General features: G+C 45.9%; 8 protein-coding genes across 8 annotated transcripts; 6 read left to right on the forward strand and 2 right to left on the reverse strand.

Annotated features, from left to right (window-relative positions):
• Positions 1 to 166: 166 nt before the first annotated feature.
• Positions 167 to 1,700, forward strand: SAMD00019534_072090 (hypothetical protein; the record flags this gene model as incomplete). The annotated part of the gene is made up of 2 exons (XM_012897616.1): positions 167 to 1,164; positions 1,229 to 1,700. The coding sequence occupies 2 exons, from the start codon at positions 167 to 169 to the stop codon at positions 1,698 to 1,700; spliced, it is 1,470 nt and encodes a 489-aa protein (XP_012753070.1).
• A 42-nt stretch (positions 1,701 to 1,742) lies between these two features.
• On the forward strand, positions 1,743 to 1,988 carry SAMD00019534_072100 (hypothetical protein; the record flags this gene model as incomplete). Its single annotated transcript, XM_012897617.1, has 1 exon — positions 1,743 to 1,988. One exon carries the CDS (start codon positions 1,743 to 1,745, stop codon positions 1,986 to 1,988), a length of 246 nt encoding a protein of 81 aa, XP_012753071.1.
• A 300-nt stretch (positions 1,989 to 2,288) lies between these two features.
• On the forward strand, positions 2,289 to 3,194 carry SAMD00019534_072110 (hypothetical protein; the record flags this gene model as incomplete). Its single annotated transcript, XM_012897618.1, has 1 exon — positions 2,289 to 3,194. One exon carries the CDS (start codon positions 2,289 to 2,291, stop codon positions 3,192 to 3,194), a length of 906 nt encoding a protein of 301 aa, XP_012753072.1.
• Positions 3,195 to 3,340: 146 nt separating this feature from the next.
• On the forward strand, positions 3,341 to 5,529 carry SAMD00019534_072120 (hypothetical protein; the record flags this gene model as incomplete). Its single annotated transcript, XM_012897619.1, has 3 exons — positions 3,341 to 4,356; positions 4,432 to 5,325; positions 5,463 to 5,529. The coding sequence occupies 3 exons, from the start codon at positions 3,341 to 3,343 to the stop codon at positions 5,527 to 5,529; spliced, it is 1,977 nt and encodes a 658-aa protein (XP_012753073.1).
• A 782-nt stretch (positions 5,530 to 6,311) lies between these two features.
• On the reverse strand, positions 6,312 to 8,726 carry SAMD00019534_072130 (hypothetical protein; the record flags this gene model as incomplete). The annotated part of the gene is made up of 2 exons (XM_012897620.1): positions 6,312 to 8,563; positions 8,624 to 8,726. 2 exons carry the CDS (start codon positions 8,724 to 8,726, stop codon positions 6,312 to 6,314), a joined length of 2,355 nt encoding a protein of 784 aa, XP_012753074.1.
• Positions 8,727 to 8,880: 154 nt separating this feature from the next.
• Positions 8,881 to 10,880, reverse strand: SAMD00019534_072140 (hypothetical protein; the record flags this gene model as incomplete). The annotated part of the gene is made up of 3 exons (XM_012897621.1): positions 8,881 to 9,474; positions 9,520 to 9,792; positions 9,855 to 10,880. Coding segments are annotated over 3 exons (1,893 nt in total), but the record flags the coding sequence as incomplete, so codon positions are not given.
• Positions 10,881 to 11,702: 822 nt separating this feature from the next.
• Positions 11,703 to 15,113, forward strand: SAMD00019534_072150 (hypothetical protein; the record flags this gene model as incomplete). The annotated part of the gene is made up of 3 exons (XM_012897622.1): positions 11,703 to 12,862; positions 12,942 to 13,129; positions 13,213 to 15,113. The coding sequence occupies 3 exons, from the start codon at positions 11,703 to 11,705 to the stop codon at positions 15,111 to 15,113; spliced, it is 3,249 nt and encodes a 1,082-aa protein (XP_012753076.1).
• A 131-nt stretch (positions 15,114 to 15,244) lies between these two features.
• SAMD00019534_072160 (hypothetical protein) lies at positions 15,245 to 17,567 on the forward strand (the record flags this gene model as incomplete). Its single annotated transcript, XM_012897623.1, has 3 exons — positions 15,245 to 16,386; positions 16,456 to 16,658; positions 16,735 to 17,567. The coding sequence occupies 3 exons, from the start codon at positions 15,245 to 15,247 to the stop codon at positions 17,565 to 17,567; spliced, it is 2,178 nt and encodes a 725-aa protein (XP_012753077.1).
• Between the last annotated feature and the right edge of the window lie 129 nt (positions 17,568 to 17,696).

The raw sequence follows: 17,696 nt of genomic DNA on the forward strand, positions 1-17,696 counted from the left end.
ATTGATTAATGAATGAATTCTCAACTTCAAAGATGAAGAATGTTTTGGCGCCAAGTAAAAGAATCGGAACTTCTTCAAATTCAAAAGAATCCCAACAACAACAAACTCAACAATGTGCAACATCCTGCATTCCCAAACACTATTCATAAAGATACAATGTTAACAAATGGTTATTGAATATAACAAAGAGTTGAAGCCATTGGAGAAGGCATTGGAGGAATGTAAGAAGTCGGCACTGTTTTGTTGTCAGGGCGAGTCAGAGTTGCCAATGCCAAGGATCGACGTGAAGGATGTTGGTGTGCTATCATTCCCAATGTCACAACAACAACTGCAGAGTATGATAGTCCAACGTGCGACACATTGTGATGGCAAAGGATCACATGTATGGCAGATACAGAACACAGACATCAGCATCACTGGTCGTCACTTCCACACGTTCTTTGACAGAGTGATCGTTGCCATCACGGCGTCGATGGGTCTGACCAGCGAGAAAGTGACAGCAGAGTTGTACAAGATGCTCATATATGAAAAGGGCAGCGACTTGAAAGGAATTGGGGCCGAGAAGGCTGACAAGATGTTTGGAACACTCGTGCTCTCGTTGCCTTGCGCACATCGTGGCGGTGACCTGGTCATCAAACATTCAGGTCGCAATGAAGTGGTGTCATTGGAGAATGACTCAATGTCAGCGATCAAATGGACAGCATTCATTACTGATTGTCAACATGAAGTCAAGCCAGTCACTGAAGGCAATCGAGTGTGTCTCGTTTACAATCTCATGCGATCCGGAGTCAAGAAACTAAATGTCAACGTCAACTATGCTGCGCCAATCATTCAATCATTGAACCGTATCTTTGCTATCAATCCGCCAGTGCCCCCGAAACGAACAAGTGAAGAGGGCATAAGTGCAAGTAACAAGATCACCAAGAAGGCCAAGACCTCGACTACGACTACATTGACGACCATGATGGATGAATTCCAAGATGAGGACAAAGATCTTGGTAAAAGACCTGAGAAGCTAGTCTATGTACTGGAGTACGAATACTCAAAGTCCGACTTCACTTTGGATTCACTCGATGGTGTTGACGCACTCTTGGCTCGTCAGTTGATGTTAATATCCGAGGAGGCACAGATCAAACTTGGTCTGGCATTCATGCACATTAATGAGTATGTATGTATGTTGGCTGTCTGACTGGTGACTGGGTACTCACTCATTCATTCACTCGCTCAGGTCTGGAGAAACAAAGAATGGCATTAAGGAGCAACGTAGATTATATTTTTCCCTTAAGAATGTCAAGGATATCGAGACTGGTGAGATGATCATTGACGCAAATACATCATTGGAATACAAGGAGCTAATTTCTGAGGATTGTTGGAACAGTTTCATACCGGACAAGGAGGAAAATGATCATGACACCTACTCTAGGTACTACAAATTGTCAGCATTGTTGATATGGAGCACCGCGGTCAGTGGCAAGTTCACCATGGTCAGTTCAGTGGACATTGCTCTCTATACTCTAAACAGGGAGTTGGTTAGTCTGGGCGGCATCGATGCCAACCCCTGTCGATCGCTTGACCTCTTCAGAGCAATGTGCACCTCCTTGGAAAGAATCAAGCAGAAGACTCCCGAGTATGTCACCTCGTTGCTCTCAATCCTATCCACAATCAAAGATGATCGATACATGCCCGACTACCTCAAGTGAATGCTGGTTGGCATTGACAAATTATTCGAGACAAACATACATATGGACTCGTTCTTGGAGCTGGTGCTTCGCAGACCGGCAATGACACCCGAGGCAGTGACTGAGGTGCTCAAACTGTTTGTGTCACGACATATCAAATTTAATGGAGCGTTTGATCTGTTGGACAGGCTGTTGGTGCTTGACAAACCTCCAGTCCACTTCTCCACGCTGATACCAACGCTGGCCAGACTGATTGCTGGAGAGCTGCACAGCAACAGGAGAGCACCAGCGCGGTTGAGAACTAATTGATCAGTGTAACATAGTTTGGTGACGAACTCCTCTATGTGTGTGCCATCCAGGTTCACTGCGCGCCATATGATATGCAAACCATTGGCGATGGCTACGTCATCTTTCCAATATTTAAAACAATCTTGGATGTCATTAACATATTTGGCGAGTATCTTTTTGAAATCACTGCCCTGGACCCATTCTGGATGTGCTGCGCTGACTCTCTCCAACGGTGTCAAAACTCTAAGATTTATCCATGCACTGAAATGGTTTGTAATATTGACCACAAACTTGTATATATCATTCAGTATTCCATCTGTGATGTATATTGGTGCAGTCACATTTCTGATCGACTGGCCATACTTCTCCAATTACATCACCGATGGCCTACTGCATGAGATGTTCAAGACTGTGGTGAAGAACTGCTGCGTCAAGACCATCCATGTCAAGGAACTTGTTACAACTTTGGCTCGGCTGGATAGAGTCACCGCGGCACATCCCACTTGGATCCAAGGAGTCGAGTACAAACAGTTGCTGGCGCGATTCGTTGAGAATACACTCTTCTATAATTCCAATGATGACAATGTATCCGCCAACAACCTGAACATCATCTGGCATGCCTTGCACGCTGAGGGCACATACATCAAGACGTTCGCAACACAACTCTGCTCCAAAGACCAGTTCCCCAATAACACTGGTGCCCTCATATGTCTGCTCGGACTGCTGACCACAGAGTATGGCAACTCGCCTCACTATGCAAGCTTGTGGACCGTTGTCTCGACCAGCCAAATGAGGGTAGCCAGCATCAAGCCACCGCATGGCAATGAGGTACGCGGTAGAGTGTCGTGCACTTGTGTCAACTGCAAATCATTGGTGCAGTTCCTACGCTCCCAACAGATGACCATGCATCTCAAGGCGAGGGTGTCTGACAGACATCTTCTTTCGTACTCTGCAAAGCCGTTCAATCTCAAGTCCCAAACACTTGAGCACGGTATGCCACGTACGCTGGTGTTGACCAAGACCGCCGAGATGATTCAGAGCCAGAAGGATGCACACACTAAAGCCGTCAACTCCTGCCGTAAACTGCTTCAACTCAAACCAGCTGGCAAAGATGCGGTTGCACTTGAGGCGCTGGTCGGCACCGCCTCCCTCACACTTCCAGCTTCATCAACTTCAACGACACAGACTTCGACTGGTGTCAAGAATGAGATAATAGAGTTGGACTAACCATTGATCAATCATTATTTATACATTCCAGGCTGAGTCCATGACAAAGTCGGCCGATCAATCAAATCAAACCATAAATGTAATTGGTGTGGACGACTCACACGAATTTGATCACTTTGTTTCAACATAACAATCACATAACATAAATGGTAATATTTAACAAAGAGTTGAAGCCATTGGAGAATTTACTTAAGGAATGTAAGAATGGTGCACTGTTTTGTATTAAGGGCAAGACAGAGCTGCCAATGCCAACCATTGAGGTGAAGGATGTTGGTGTCTTGTCATACCCAGTGCCACAACAACAGATACAGAGTATAGCAGAACATTCTACGGGTGAACCTGATGTCAAAGGAACAAACCGGATAGTGCAACAAATCTGGCATATACCGAGCAAGGACATCACCATCACTGGTCGACACTTCCACTCATTTTATGAAGGCGTTATCCATTCAATCACAGAGTCGATGGGTCTGACCGGCGAGATAGTGGCAGCAAAGTTGTACAAGTTGGTGGTCTATGGCAAACACAGCTCCTTCCTGCCACAACGCGACTCTGAGAAGGCTGACAACATGTTTGGAACACTCATGCTCTCGTTGCCCTGCTCACATCGTGGCGGTACCCTGGCCATTACTCACTCGGGCAAGAAGATGTATGTGTCATTGGAAAACGACACTGTGTCATCTATCAAATGGACAGCATTCTTTGCTGACTGTCGACACGAGTTCATACATGTCACTGAAGGCAATCGAGTCTGTCTCGTTTACAATCTCTTTCGATCTGGAGTCAAGCAACCAAATGTCAAAGTCAACTCTACTATACCGATCATTCAATCACTCAATCATATCTTTGGTGTCAAGCCTCCAATGCAACCTATACCCGATCTGAAGGTTGAGGTTGAGGGTGATGATGATAACAAGATCACCAAGAGGGCCAAGACCTCTACCAGCACAACAGTGACCACAAAGGTAGAGATGGAAAAGCAGGCAGGCAACGATGCTCAAAGACTCGATAAGATAGTCTATGCACTGGAGCACGTATATTCAATGTCCAACCTCACACTGGAGTCACTCAAGGGCAATGACGCAATCTTGGCCCGTTGGTTGTTGTCAATATCCGAGGAGGCAAAGATCAAACTTGGTCTGGCATTCATACACAACGAAACGTATGTAGCTGGCTGGTTGACGGTATGATCAAGGGACACTCAAGCTCACACCCTCGACTACAACGGCCATCTTAGATATTTGGCGATTAGTAGGCATAGTAGCAAAGAGGAGCATTGCTATACTAATCTGACACTGGAGGATGTCAAGGATCTCGAGACAGGCGAGATCATCACCTCTAAATCATCAATTAAAGAAAATGAGCTAATGCCCGAGGATTGTTTGGACTTTAACAATCCGTTCAAGGAGAAGTCCAAGAGTGCGACGTGCAAAAAAGACGGCCGCGTAGAGAGGTTCTACCGACAGTGTGCATTGATGATATGGAGCACGGCAGTCAATGGCAAGTTCACGATGGTCAGCTCAGTGGATGCTGCCCTGATCATTTTCAACAAGGAGCTGAACGAGCGAGGGGGCATTGATGCCAACCCCAAGTTATCAATTGACATGTTCAGAGAAATGTTCTCATCCTTGGACCGAGCCAAAATGACTCCAGATCATGTTACAAAGATGCTCGTGATCCTGTCCAGAATCAAAGACGATCGATACATGTCCGATTACCTCTCGTGCATGCTGGTTTGCATCGGCTTGGCCTTCAGGTCCAACATTCATTTGGACCCGTTCTTGGAGCTGGTTCTTCACAGACCGTCAATGACACCAGAGTCAGTGACTGAGATGATCAAACAGTCTGCGTCAGAACATGTTGCATTGGACTTCTCACTCAGTCTGTTAGACTGGCTGTTGCTCGAGCACAATCCGCCAATACCGGCACACTTGACTACACTCATACCAACGATGGTTATTATGATTGCCGGAAAGCTGGACTCTTTGGCACGATGCGATCAGCTGATCGTCACAATCAACAAGCATGCTGTGTTTGAGAGGCAACGCCAACAACTCCTGGATAATATCATACAGATAGCTCACAAGATACTGTTGGCCACCCAGTCGAAAGAGATCAATCAGATCATCATGTATGTGGAGAAGCAAACCGAGTCTATCACTAATGGCACCGCACCAATATACATCACAGATGGCCTACTGCATGAGATGTTCAAGATGGTATTCACAAGCGCTTGCAATAGTTACACCGATTACATCCGTATCACAGATCTTGTTCCAAAGTTGGCAATGGCGGAGAGAGTGATGGCAGCACACCCTCTTTGGGTACAGAGTAGCGAATTCAAAGAGATGCTCTCTAAACTAGTTATTGGTGATTTAGATCGATATCTTTGTTATTGGTCAGATGTCCAGGAAGTCACCAACAACCTGAACATCATATGGCGCGCCTTGCACACTGATGGAACACACATCCAGAAGTTTGTAGCGCAACTCTGCTACAGCAAATCTCTGTCTTACAAACATGATAGGGTGCTCCTATGTCTGCTCAGATTGCTACACACTGCCTATGTCAACTCGCCACACTATGCAACCTTGTGGAACTATCTATGCACTTTCTTTGTGGGTGTCCAGCCACCCCAACTCAATGAGATACGTGGTACAGTGTCTTGCACTTGTGACCATTGTCAATCACTCCAGCAGTTCCTTAGATCACCACAAGTGTCAATGCAACTCAGGGCGACTGAGCCTATGAGGCGTCATCTTTCAAAGTCAGCCGCAGAATTCAATCTCCATAACATAACACATAAGGGCTCAAATCCACACACTCTGGAGTTGTCAAAGACCTTCGACATGGTTCAACAACAGCAAGATCATTACGTCCGGACAGTCAACATCTGCCACAGCCTACTTAAGCTCAAACCACCAGGCACAGTCGCGCCAGTGCTTGTCTCCCTAGTCAGCAATACTACGCCTCCATCTGTTTACCCTCATACCTACATCCAGGCAACCTCAGCCACTGCCCCGCCTCCAACCTCAATGACGTCAACAACATCAACTATAACGCAATCAACAATCTACATGGTCAAGAAAGAGATCTTACAATAATACAATTTATTAATTAGTTAGTAAATGCTGGAACGACAATGCCATTCTCGATAAGAAGTATTTGGTAGAGGTTGTAGTCGTTGTCATTGAATGGTTTGATGATTGAACGATACTTGTCGTAGAGGATGTTGTTACTGTTGAATAACTGGACATTGGCATCAATAGATTGTATCGGGTATTTATCCACTTGTATTCCTCTCTTGATCCTCTCCAACGTCGGAGGTACGATGTATGGCAGTTGTCCAGGTTCGGACAGCGGAAGAACTGCATCAAGTATCGTTTGGTAAAGTGGAAATCCAAGTGAGACCTCTTCCAACAATCGATTGATGAACTGGCTACTGCGCTTGGAGGCTGGATCAATGCGCTCAAAAACAAACGCAAAGAAGTCCTTTAAACGATCATCCTTGTTAAGGTTCAGAGTCCACATGCAATCTTCAAGGTATAAAGTGAAGACACTGGCTTTAATGTATTGGCGAGCGCGATCAATGTTATCGCCAGAGTGATTCAGTATTGCTTGTTCATCAGTAGACATAGACAATATGTAGTCGATTGTTTGATAATTGAATGTGAGCAATGCGCCAATCATATCTGTTTCAGGATTCGAATGGAATCCATTGTCCTTGAGGAACTTGATCACCCTGATGTCTCCACTACGAAAACAAACGTCCTCGATCAAACTTTGATTCTTAACCGATGGGTCATAGAGCTTGACCACCAGGTCATATACTCCTAATCTGGCGGCGGTCGTGAACAATGTATGCCTGTATTGATGGGCATGTCCATGCGCACAGAACATATTCAGTGTTTCACGCGAGATGTTGAATGGACCAGTGTATAATCGTTGAGGAGGAATGACAGTGAAGCTATTTGGCTTGAGTAGTTTGAGCACCTGGTCTTGGAAATCGATTGAGCACTTGGATAGTGCTTCCAAATCCAAGTTTAGGAACACAAACTTATCATACCGATTGTTGATCAGAAGCCGTACCGCCTCCTCATATTGTTGTTTGATCGCTTCATTCAATGCCGCATGCAGGTCGATGTGAAGATGGTTGATAATCGATGTGTTGCACAGCATCTCTTCAAGGCGCAATATGACATCCATGCGTCTGGCAATGATTGCCTGTTTGTAAACCTCCGAGAAGCTGCACTTGATCAAAGTGCTAGACTCCAGAAGGTAGTCCATCATTTCCATAGTGTGCTCATTCATCATGAGTTGAGTGACAGTCCACTTGGTGTTGGTTCCACACTTGATGTCAACTTGCTTGCATAGCGGACCAATGTGCTCGATGACATAGCGCACCCATTCGAAGCGTCCTTGCTCCAAGGGAATGTCCAACAATTCTTTCTGACCAAATGAGAATGGACAATTGTTCTGATGATAATATGATGGAGTTGATACCGCCACCTCAAGATCTGAACGGATGTATCTAAGGTAGTCAATGTTTCCAGAGATAGAGGACTGGTGCAAAAGATTGTATAGCATGTACTTTCGTTCGTTGGACACTTTAGGAAGTTTGTACTCGATCTTGCCGAGAGCGTATTCATCCCCGTACCTTGCCACTGTTGTGTGGAACTTGTCTCGATCAATGTGGCGCCAACCCTTGTCGATGATGCGTAGAGCCACACGGCATCGCTTGTGGAACAACGCCAGACCCAGCAGTGTGATGTAGAACTCTCCATCCAGGTCGGTACCATCGGTGAGCATGTGATAATAATCAAATAGTTCAATGATTGTTGCGCTGGACTTCTGCTTAAAGATTGCTGTATGAGCGCTGTTATTGGGGTCTGCCTCTCCGCTCAAATGCTTGAGAATAGATGAGCGATGGCTCCAATTGAGCTTGACGATGGATACGAACAACTCGATATCGGCATGGTACCCGAGTGCAGACACTGCCATCAACTTGACTATGACTGAGGGCAAGGTCCATCCACCATCCATAAGCTGCTTGATGAATGAATGATTTAGAGATACGATTGGATCATGTTTAGTGTCTTTAAACAGGTCCTTGAGTATGTTGTTGATTGGATTAAGTTGGTCAGAGTCTGGTGGCATGGCAACAAATCGATCAATGATAAAGCCAAAGATCACATTGTTGTTTGTGACGATAGACTGCTTGATCGTCTGTCTGATAGTGTAAGCTAGTACACTGTATGTACTGGTTCCTAGAGGGTTATCAAGTAGTACACCCAACAGAAGGTTGTGGCCAGCCTCATTATTTATGTACAACTTGTTGAAGAATCGAATGAATCGTTGATTATCACCTGCTGTTAGGCATTGTCCGAGTGTTGATATGTCTCTACCTCTGATCATACTCAAGTCCATACTCTTGTTAATCATTGAGATGAGACTAGAGACCTTGTTTCTCGTGATTACATTGATCAAGAGTACATGACGGACCAAGTCCATCAGTCTCTCATCCCTCTCCATCCTTGATTGATTATGTATTTGATTGATTGATTGATTGATTGAATGTTGTTAGATCACTTTGTGGTGTGCCTCATTAAGGAGTCCGGGTCCAATTTGATCAAAGAAAGTTATAAGAATAGTTTATTAAATGATTGATCGATCTATTCGTATTTGCTTAGTATGCTTGTGACATGATAACCTTGGGATTGGCTGGCATCGTTGTGTTGTAGCCGTAGGGTGTCCAGAGTAACTCCACCTTCTTGAGTACCTTGTCACCTGGACAGTTCTCAACGATGAACTTGGTGCTGTAGCCACTGGTTGGATTGGTGTACGACTCGTAGATGTCTGGACTCATTGGTGTGTTTGACTTCCTCAGACCGGTCTGAAGCAGCTTGACCCACATGGAGCCATCAGCGTAGGTGACGCGCATTGTGTAGTCGCATCCACTGCCGTGGCACCACCATGGGAACGTGCCCCTGTTGGGCACGATCAGGTCCAACTGAGACTGGTCTCTCGGATCGATCCAGCGTCGAAGGTTGCCAATTCTCTTGAACACGGGGTAGATGATCGAGCAGTCGGTGCATGGGGACGTGTCGGCGGTGATCAGATGCATCATGATCGTGTACATTGGCCTGTTGCGGATGTAGGGGAAGCCGCTGTCCATTGAGTTCTTTGAGTTGTTGGTGATGATGTACTCATCGTACCTTAGCTCAATGTTGTTCCAGAACAAGTACTTGTCGTTGGCCTCGTCGTAGACAATGTTGGTGCCCGATGGTGAGTAGGAGCCATCCTTGTTGACCTTTGTTGAGCCCTCTTGCCAGATCTGCATGCGACCAATGTTGTAGTCGGCAAACATTGTGAATGGCTTGCCGCGGACCTGGTAGCCAGCGCCACCCTGCATTGGATCCTGACGAACACACTTGCCATCATCAATCACAGCAGACTTCTTGCAAGTGGAGTAGTAGCTAGAGTTGGTTGGTGCGTAGATTGACATGAAGTTGTTGGACAAAAAGTCAAAGCCTGGCTGTGAGCCAAGCAAACTTCCATTGACGTATGGGTATCCCTCGGGGTAGGCTTCGCCAGCATGCTGTAGAGGTTGAGTGAGTGAGTGAGTATAGTGTATCATTGATGAGGATGCAGGCAACTTACTGGAAGACCAAAGGCATGTCCCATCTCGTGGATGAAGATACCAGAGTAGGATGAGTCGCCAACGCATACACCACCACCGACGGAGCCAAGACCACCACCAGGGCCACTGTAGCGGTTGGGTGCACCTGTTTGGTTCATGGCAACGAGGGGCACGTACATCATGTAGTTGAGTGAGCCATCGCCGTTGGCTGCACGGAGGCCACTGAGAATGCCAAGGATCTCACCCATCATGTCGTAGCCATCCTTGAGCTGAGCGGCTCCCGTCAGCTTGTAGGCTGGGCGTGCACCGTTTGACGAGATGATCATCGATGGGAGGCTCATGATACCAATGTCGTGGTTCTTGATGATGAGCTTGGAGACGGGCCAGGTCTGGTAGATCGAGTCGTAGGTGAACTCGGTCACGTTGCTTGCCTTGCTGTAGGGGATTGAGTTGGTGTCGTTGGCGCCAAACATGTAGAAGGGCAGCAGGTCCAGGATGAACGTTGAGTTCCAGCCGACCAAGGGATAGACAGCATCGGATGTCTTGTTGTTGACGACGATCTTAACGCCTGGCACGACGTACTGTGCAGGGATGTTCAACCAGTATGTGTTCTCGTAGATGGCGGTGCCATTGGACTCGACTGAGGGCAGGGTGCTGGGCGGGTTCAACTGGATCGAGGTGGCGTACTCGACGTGCTCGGTGTTGTTGACGGTCCATGTTGCATTGGGCGTGAAGAAGGCGACGTAGGGTGGGGGTGCGTCAGGGTCGAGCTTCATCTTGATCGGCTTGATCATGAGCATCGTCAGTCTGTTGCCAACGAGATGGAGAGCAGAGTCGGTGCCAGTCAAGTTCCATTTGAGGCCTTGTGCGGGTATGACATGTGTTTGTGCAAACAATGTCTCAAAGTTTGGTTTCTTATTCTCTTCATTATTATCATTCTTTCTCTTTGTCAACACAATAGTTGTTGGAATGACAATGGCTGCGATCACCAACAGCGCGACAACAACCACAACAGCGATGATGATTTTTTTTGAAACCATCTCTTCACTTAATTTTAAAATAAATAATCAAACAAACAGTTATATATTAATATTAATAATAATACAATTTATTGTGTTACAGATAAGATACAGATATTTATATATATAATATAATATTATACTTGTTGTTGGGATGAGATAAAATATGACCTGACGATCGTCGTTGAGAATATATTTATATCTTTTGTGGGATGTCAAGAAAAGTCTGTGATGTTTGAATAACTTAATAATGTTGGATTTCTTTGGAGTCGGAGTTGGCCTTATCTGTTGAGGTAATCAACAAGGCCCTGTTTAAGTGTAATAACGTCAACACTTCTTAGGTCTAAAGACCAAAGATATTTTTTTAATAAGTGTGGTGGCTTTTACGAATTGCGACTTCTCCAGTAAAGATGAATCGTTTTGTCTCGTTTGGTGGGTGTGATGGGTATCCAGGTTGATCAAGTTGATGGGTTGGTTCAGTCTTTACAGAATTGGGGATGGTAACAGAGAATAGATCTAAACAATTAACATGCAAGATGTTGGTATTGTACGTGGTCTTTAAATTTATTGAACAAATACTTAACTGACTGTATTATCTGTAGTCCATTTATTAATGTTTGATTGTTTGTGAAAGATTGAATGTTCTTCTGTTCACACACTTCGACAAGAGTTCATTCAAAACGAGCGAAAGAATGTGAACAACAAACAAATAAATAAATTCGAGCGAGGCGATATACATATAACATAATGAAGATAAAGTTTAACAAAGCCTTGATACCATTGGATATGGTAGTGAGTGAACTTGGTAATGGTGCAATGTACTATTTTAAGGGAGAGCAATTGTTGGATATGCCAAAGGTCAAGGTGAAGGGCATTGGCTCACCACTGTCCTACCCCGTGCCAAAGGCCCAGCTTCAAAAGTTAATCGATCGTTCAACACGCGCACCCTATGGCAAGGGCTCAGAGACAATCACAGACCTCAATGTGCGACGTGTCTGGCAGTTGCAGAGCTCGGACCTCACTATCACAGGCAGACAGTTCACCAAGTTCTTTGATGGCATCATCGAAACCATCAAGGAGACGATGGGTCTGAAGGACGAGGTCGTCCGGGCCGACCTGTACAAGCTGCTCATCTATGAGACCGGTGGCTTCTTCTTGCCACATCGTGACTCGGAGAAGGAGGACAAGATGTTTGGAACACTCGTGTTGTCACTGCCGTGTCCACATCGTGGCGGCGACCTCGTCATCAGCCATTCAGACAAAGAGACAGTCGTGTCATTGGAGAATGACTCAATGTCATCGATCAAATGGACAGCATTCTTTGCTGACTGTCGACATGATGTCAAACCAGTCACTGAAGGCAATCGAGTGTGTCTCGTGTACAACCTGATGAGGTCGGGAGCCAGGAAGATCCCCATCGCAAAAGACATCACTGGACCACTGCTCAGAACAATCAACAAAGCATTTGGTATCGAGTCCAACACTAGAGCCCCTGCCGTCTCTCCAGCAGACATCAACAGCAACAACAATGAGGTTATAGATGTTGATGATGATAGTGAGGTTACAGAAGAGGACGATAGAGACGAGGTCGAGGATGATGATGACGATGCCGATGTCAAGATCACAAAGAAGGCCAAGATATCAACAACATCAACAACTACGACCAGAGTTGCAAGTGACTCATCTGATGATAGTGAGGAGGATGAAGACGAAGACGAGGAGGAAGAGGACGACGACGAAGAAGACGATCCATATACATTCGATAGTGATGGTGGAGAAGTTGTATATTACGAGACAAGCTCAGAGGACGTGTCATGGCGCAAGAAAAAAGCGGTGGAGCCAGTTGGCACACCAGAGAAGATTGTCTTTGCCCTGGATCATGTATACTCCATGGCCAACTTCACATTATCATCACTCAAAGGCAAGGATGCTGCACTGGCTCACTCACTACTAGCCATCTCCGAAGAGGCTAAACTGAAGTTATGTTTGGCATTCATTCATGGTAAAGAGTATGTACATCCACCCATCTCGATCACTCATTGGCTCATTTATTAACTCAATCAATCAATCATGTTACATCACCAATAGAACAGGCAGGTACCAGAGTGAACCATGGCATCCACCAAGTAAAGTAGATATATCACTGATCCAGGTCAGGGACATCTTGACCGACAGCATGATCGAAGATGAGATGGACTTATGGGATGGCGAGGTCTTGCCCCCTGGATGTCTGAGTCGTGTCAAGCCATACAATGTTGAGGCTCAAGAAGCAACAGGTATGTGGTACTCATTCTGGAATCATTCTATTCAAGCAATCAATCAAATACTGACCATCAATCAATCAATCAAACAATAATAGGTAACGAAGGTGGAGAATACAATAGATTCTATAGGAAAGCGGCAATCGTGGCATGGAGCACAATTGGAACTGGTCCATTTTCCATCGTCAAGTCGGTGGATGGATCTTTGAAGATTTTAAAGAGTGAGCTGGTCAAACTTGGAGGCATCGATGCCAACGCTCAGGCATCATTCGATTTGATCACAAGCTTGATGGCCTCGTGGGAGAAAGCCGGAGACGGTGCCGAGTTTGATGATGTACACCTTACCAAAATGCTCAAACTACTGCGGTCCATCAAGGAGGATGATAGATTCGTTCCCAAGATGTTGGAGGATATACTCAAGTTCATGGGCGATTGTTACGACACACAGTCACACGAGGAAGCAATCATGGAGCTGCTGTTCCAATGTCCATCAATGACACCAGAGTTGGTTGTTCGCCTGTTGGGTGTACTCATTGTCCAGGCATCAGTCGATGAGGCTATGACACTTCTCAACAAGTTGGTGACAGAGGCAACAACCAGTCTGAATGATCACCCTTCAAACTTGATCACACTGATACCAACATTGGCAGTCACACTCTGCGACAGACTGGGCAGCACCGTAGAATGTAAAAGATTCTTGGTGTTCATTCAATCAGACATGGCGACAGGTGTGTTGGATGAAGCTCAGCGACAACAACTATTGGACACGACCACAAAGTCTGCTCAAGCATTCCTCAAGAGTGAGGTGATGATCGAGATTGGCATCACTGGCAAGCTTAAGAATGTAATCCATCATCTCAAGGCGGTCAGAGAGAATACGTCGCAGACCTATGTCACACTGGACCTGGTGAGGGAGATGTATGTTTCCGTGATCAATGAGTACGCACTGGAGCCGCACGGTGATTATAGCATCGAAGGACTGTCGCGAATCCAGGCCATCAACATGGAGTACCCTGACTGGGTCACTAGCACAGACTATGACAAGTTGCTCAAGACAATTGTGAACAGCTTAGAGAATATCAAATCGATCAGCAAATTACATTTTCTGTGGAGTGTGGTCCAGGCGCATGCCGATGATGGTGCACTCTTCAACCTGCTGTTGGACAATCTATGCAAGGTCATATGGACTGGCAACACACTTGTTGGCCTCCTCTCACTATTACACAAGGACTACAAAGACTCACCTCTGTATGTCAGGCTGTGGGAGCATGCAGTCAAGGGCTTCATCCAAGGTGGCACCCAATGTACATGTGAGGGCTGCCTCAAGATCACTGTCTTTGTTGAATCCTTGGACATGACGTTGCATCTCAAGGGCACAGATGCCGAGCGCAAGCACTTTGAGATCGAGGCCACCAAGTTCAGTATGAGGTACAGCACAATGCGCGAAGGCAGGCCGCCCTTCACTTTGGTGCTGACCAAGAGGCCAAGTGATCTTATCGTTAATCTGTCACCTCATATCAAGAAGCGCAAGGTGTTTGTTGACATGTGCCACAGCCTACATATACTCTGTCCGTCCAACACTGAGAATGATATACTCAATCGTGTTGTCAACAACACAACACCTCCAGCAACCTATCCCCACACACTATTCAAGACAGTTGCACCATTGGTACTGTTCCCTCCTCCAGTTCCATTGAGGGAGGTTATCAATAACCTCGCAGAAGAAATAGAGATCATCATGGATGGTGGCGGTGGTGTACCGATGGACCACTCAGATGAAGAAGTAGTGGACAATGTAGTAAAGGAAGAGGTGAACATCCCAACAACATCAGTGGCCGTACCAACACGACGATATGTCAAGGTGGAAGAGGGTCACTCAGCCGCGGCTGCCGGAGATGTCAAGGAGGAGGGCGTACCAACAGCAGCAGCAGCTCTAGTGCCCGTACCCAAGTTACACTATGTCAAGGTCGAGGAAGATATTAAAGAGGAGGACGAATAGCTTGTGTCGTTCCAGTTGATCGATATTACCAAATTAGGACTGATCAGTGTGTGTGTGTGAGCGTGGGTGTCGTCTTTTATCAAATATCTCACAGATCTATTATTGTGTTGAGATAGTAATAGATATATAACATGGAGATAACATATAATACCAATCTTAAACCATTACAGGATGCATTGGCGCTATGTGACAAGGGCTCGTTGTTCTGTGTGAAGGGCGAGAAGGAGTTGCCAATGCCAAAGATAGTGGTCAAGGATGTTGGAACGATGTCATTCCCAGTGACACAGGAGCAGGTACAGAAGTTGATTGAACGAGCTACTCGCGCACCATATGGCAAGGGAACAGAGACGATCACAGATCTCAACGTGCGACGTGTCTGGCAGTTACAGAACACAGACATCAGCATCACTGGCAACAAGTTTGACAAGTTCTTCAATGGCGCGATCAATAGTGTCAAGGAGACGATGGGTCTGGCCGGAGAGACAGTGACAGCAGAGTTATACAAGATGCTCGTCTATGACAAGGGTGGCTTCTTCTTGCCACATCGCGACTCTGAGAAGGTGGTCAAGATGTTTGGAACACTCGTGCTCTCGCTGCCTTGCTCGCATCGTGGAGGCGACCTCGTCATCACGCACTCGGGCAAGCAAGTGGTGGTGTCATTGGAGAACGACACAGTATCATCGATCAAATGGACAGCATTCTTTGCTGACTGTCGACATGAAGTCAAGCCCGTCACTGAAGGCAATCGAGTGTGTCTCGTATACAACCTCATGCGATCAGGTGGACACAAGCTCATGCTCAGCTCAGACTCAGGCGAGCTCATTACCAACGCACTCAACAAGGTGTTCTGTGTACAGACCAAGAGAAAGAAGAACAACGCACAGAAGCCATTGGTCATCGATGATGAAGATGACGAGGAAGACGAGAATGATGACGATGAGGACGACGAAAATGATGCCAAGGTACTCAAGAAGTCAAGGACATCAACAACGACAACAACTACTACCAAGACAGCTGCATTAAATTCGGATGACGAGGATGACGAAGATGACGAGGATGACGAATCGGATGATAGCGATGACTATCATCACAATGTTGTTGGTAACAATGACAAACCAGAGAGGATAGTCTATGTACTCGAGCATGTCTACTCAATGGCCAACTTCACTATGGCATCACTCAAAGGCAAGGATGCAGCACTGGCACGAGCACTATTGGCCATTTCCAAACAAGCCAATATCAGACTGGGCTTGGGATTCATAGATTGCATGGAGTATGTATGATTGAGCGAACGAGTGAGTGATTGGGCAACACTAGTTAACAATCATACAATGACAACAAGGTCTGGAGGATACTATCATGAACGTGGTCAATCACCTGAATATCTAGACATTGATGACACAGAGATGTCATTGAGGGATGTCAAGGATATCGAGACAGGAGAGTTAATCGATGACTATTTGGAAGTGAATGAGGAGCAGCTCATGCCCGACGGATGTTTGGATGACATCAAACCCTACAAAGAGGAGGCTGAGGAGGCGACAGGTATGTACTATCATGACCCCAGCAATCAATCAATCAATCAATCAATCATCACTTACTCACTCACTCATTCAAACAGGTAATGAAGGTGGAACATACGAGAAGTTCTACAGACAGTCAGCCATCGTGATTTGGAGCACTGGTAACATGGGCAAGTTCTATAATGTCAAGACAGTGAAGGGTGCTTTGATCACAATGAATAAGGAGCTGACCGGAATTGGTGGAATCGATAAAGACTCTTTGGCAACACTTGGTCTGTTCAAGAAAATGACAAAGTGCCTCCACAGTGTTCCAGACAAGATCTCCAGCGACCTCATTCCAATGCTCTCACTCTTGCTCTCAATCAAGAAAGATCAATACCTTCCCAAAATCATCACAATGATGCTTCGAACATTTGGTCCCGTATTCATTCCAAACTTGCATCAAGACGCATTCCTTGAGCTGATCCTGACGCGACCATCCATGACACCGACAACAGTACTCCAAACAATGTATCAACTTGTCAAGCATGTCCCAGTAGAGTCGGCAATTGGAGTGATGATCAAGGTGATGGACATGTCCAACCCTCCCGCGCACTTTGCCACATTGCTGCCGCAGGTGATGGATCTCATCGCGGGTGGACTACGAACAACGCCACAATGCAATCACCTGACACATCGAATTAATAACTATCCAGTGTTTGAACAACAACGTCAATCACTGTTGGACAAGGTGTCGAGGAGTGCCGACGCCATCAACAAAAAGTTGTCCAGTGGTAATGTTGTACCTCCATCAATGCCCTACACCTTTTCATCCAGTGGTCGATACAAGCAGCAAGCCTTCAAGACTCCTCCAAGTACACGTCTCAAGCAACAAGCTTTCAAGAACCCACCAAGGTCACATGACGTCGAGATCATTGACTTGGACGATTAATAAATTAGAAAGGAAGGGTAATGTAATTGGATGTATTAATAAAAATAACACAGAGAATGATCACATGACCAGTACCATATTTGGACAAAACGAAGTTCATCGTTCGTTTTTTGTAATCACACCCCACTC

This window comes from Acytostelium subglobosum (assembly GCF_000787575.1).
Source record: "Acytostelium subglobosum LB1 DNA, scaffold: scaffold14, whole genome shotgun sequence".
NCBI lineage: Eukaryota > Evosea > Eumycetozoa > Acytosteliales > Acytosteliaceae > Acytostelium > Acytostelium subglobosum.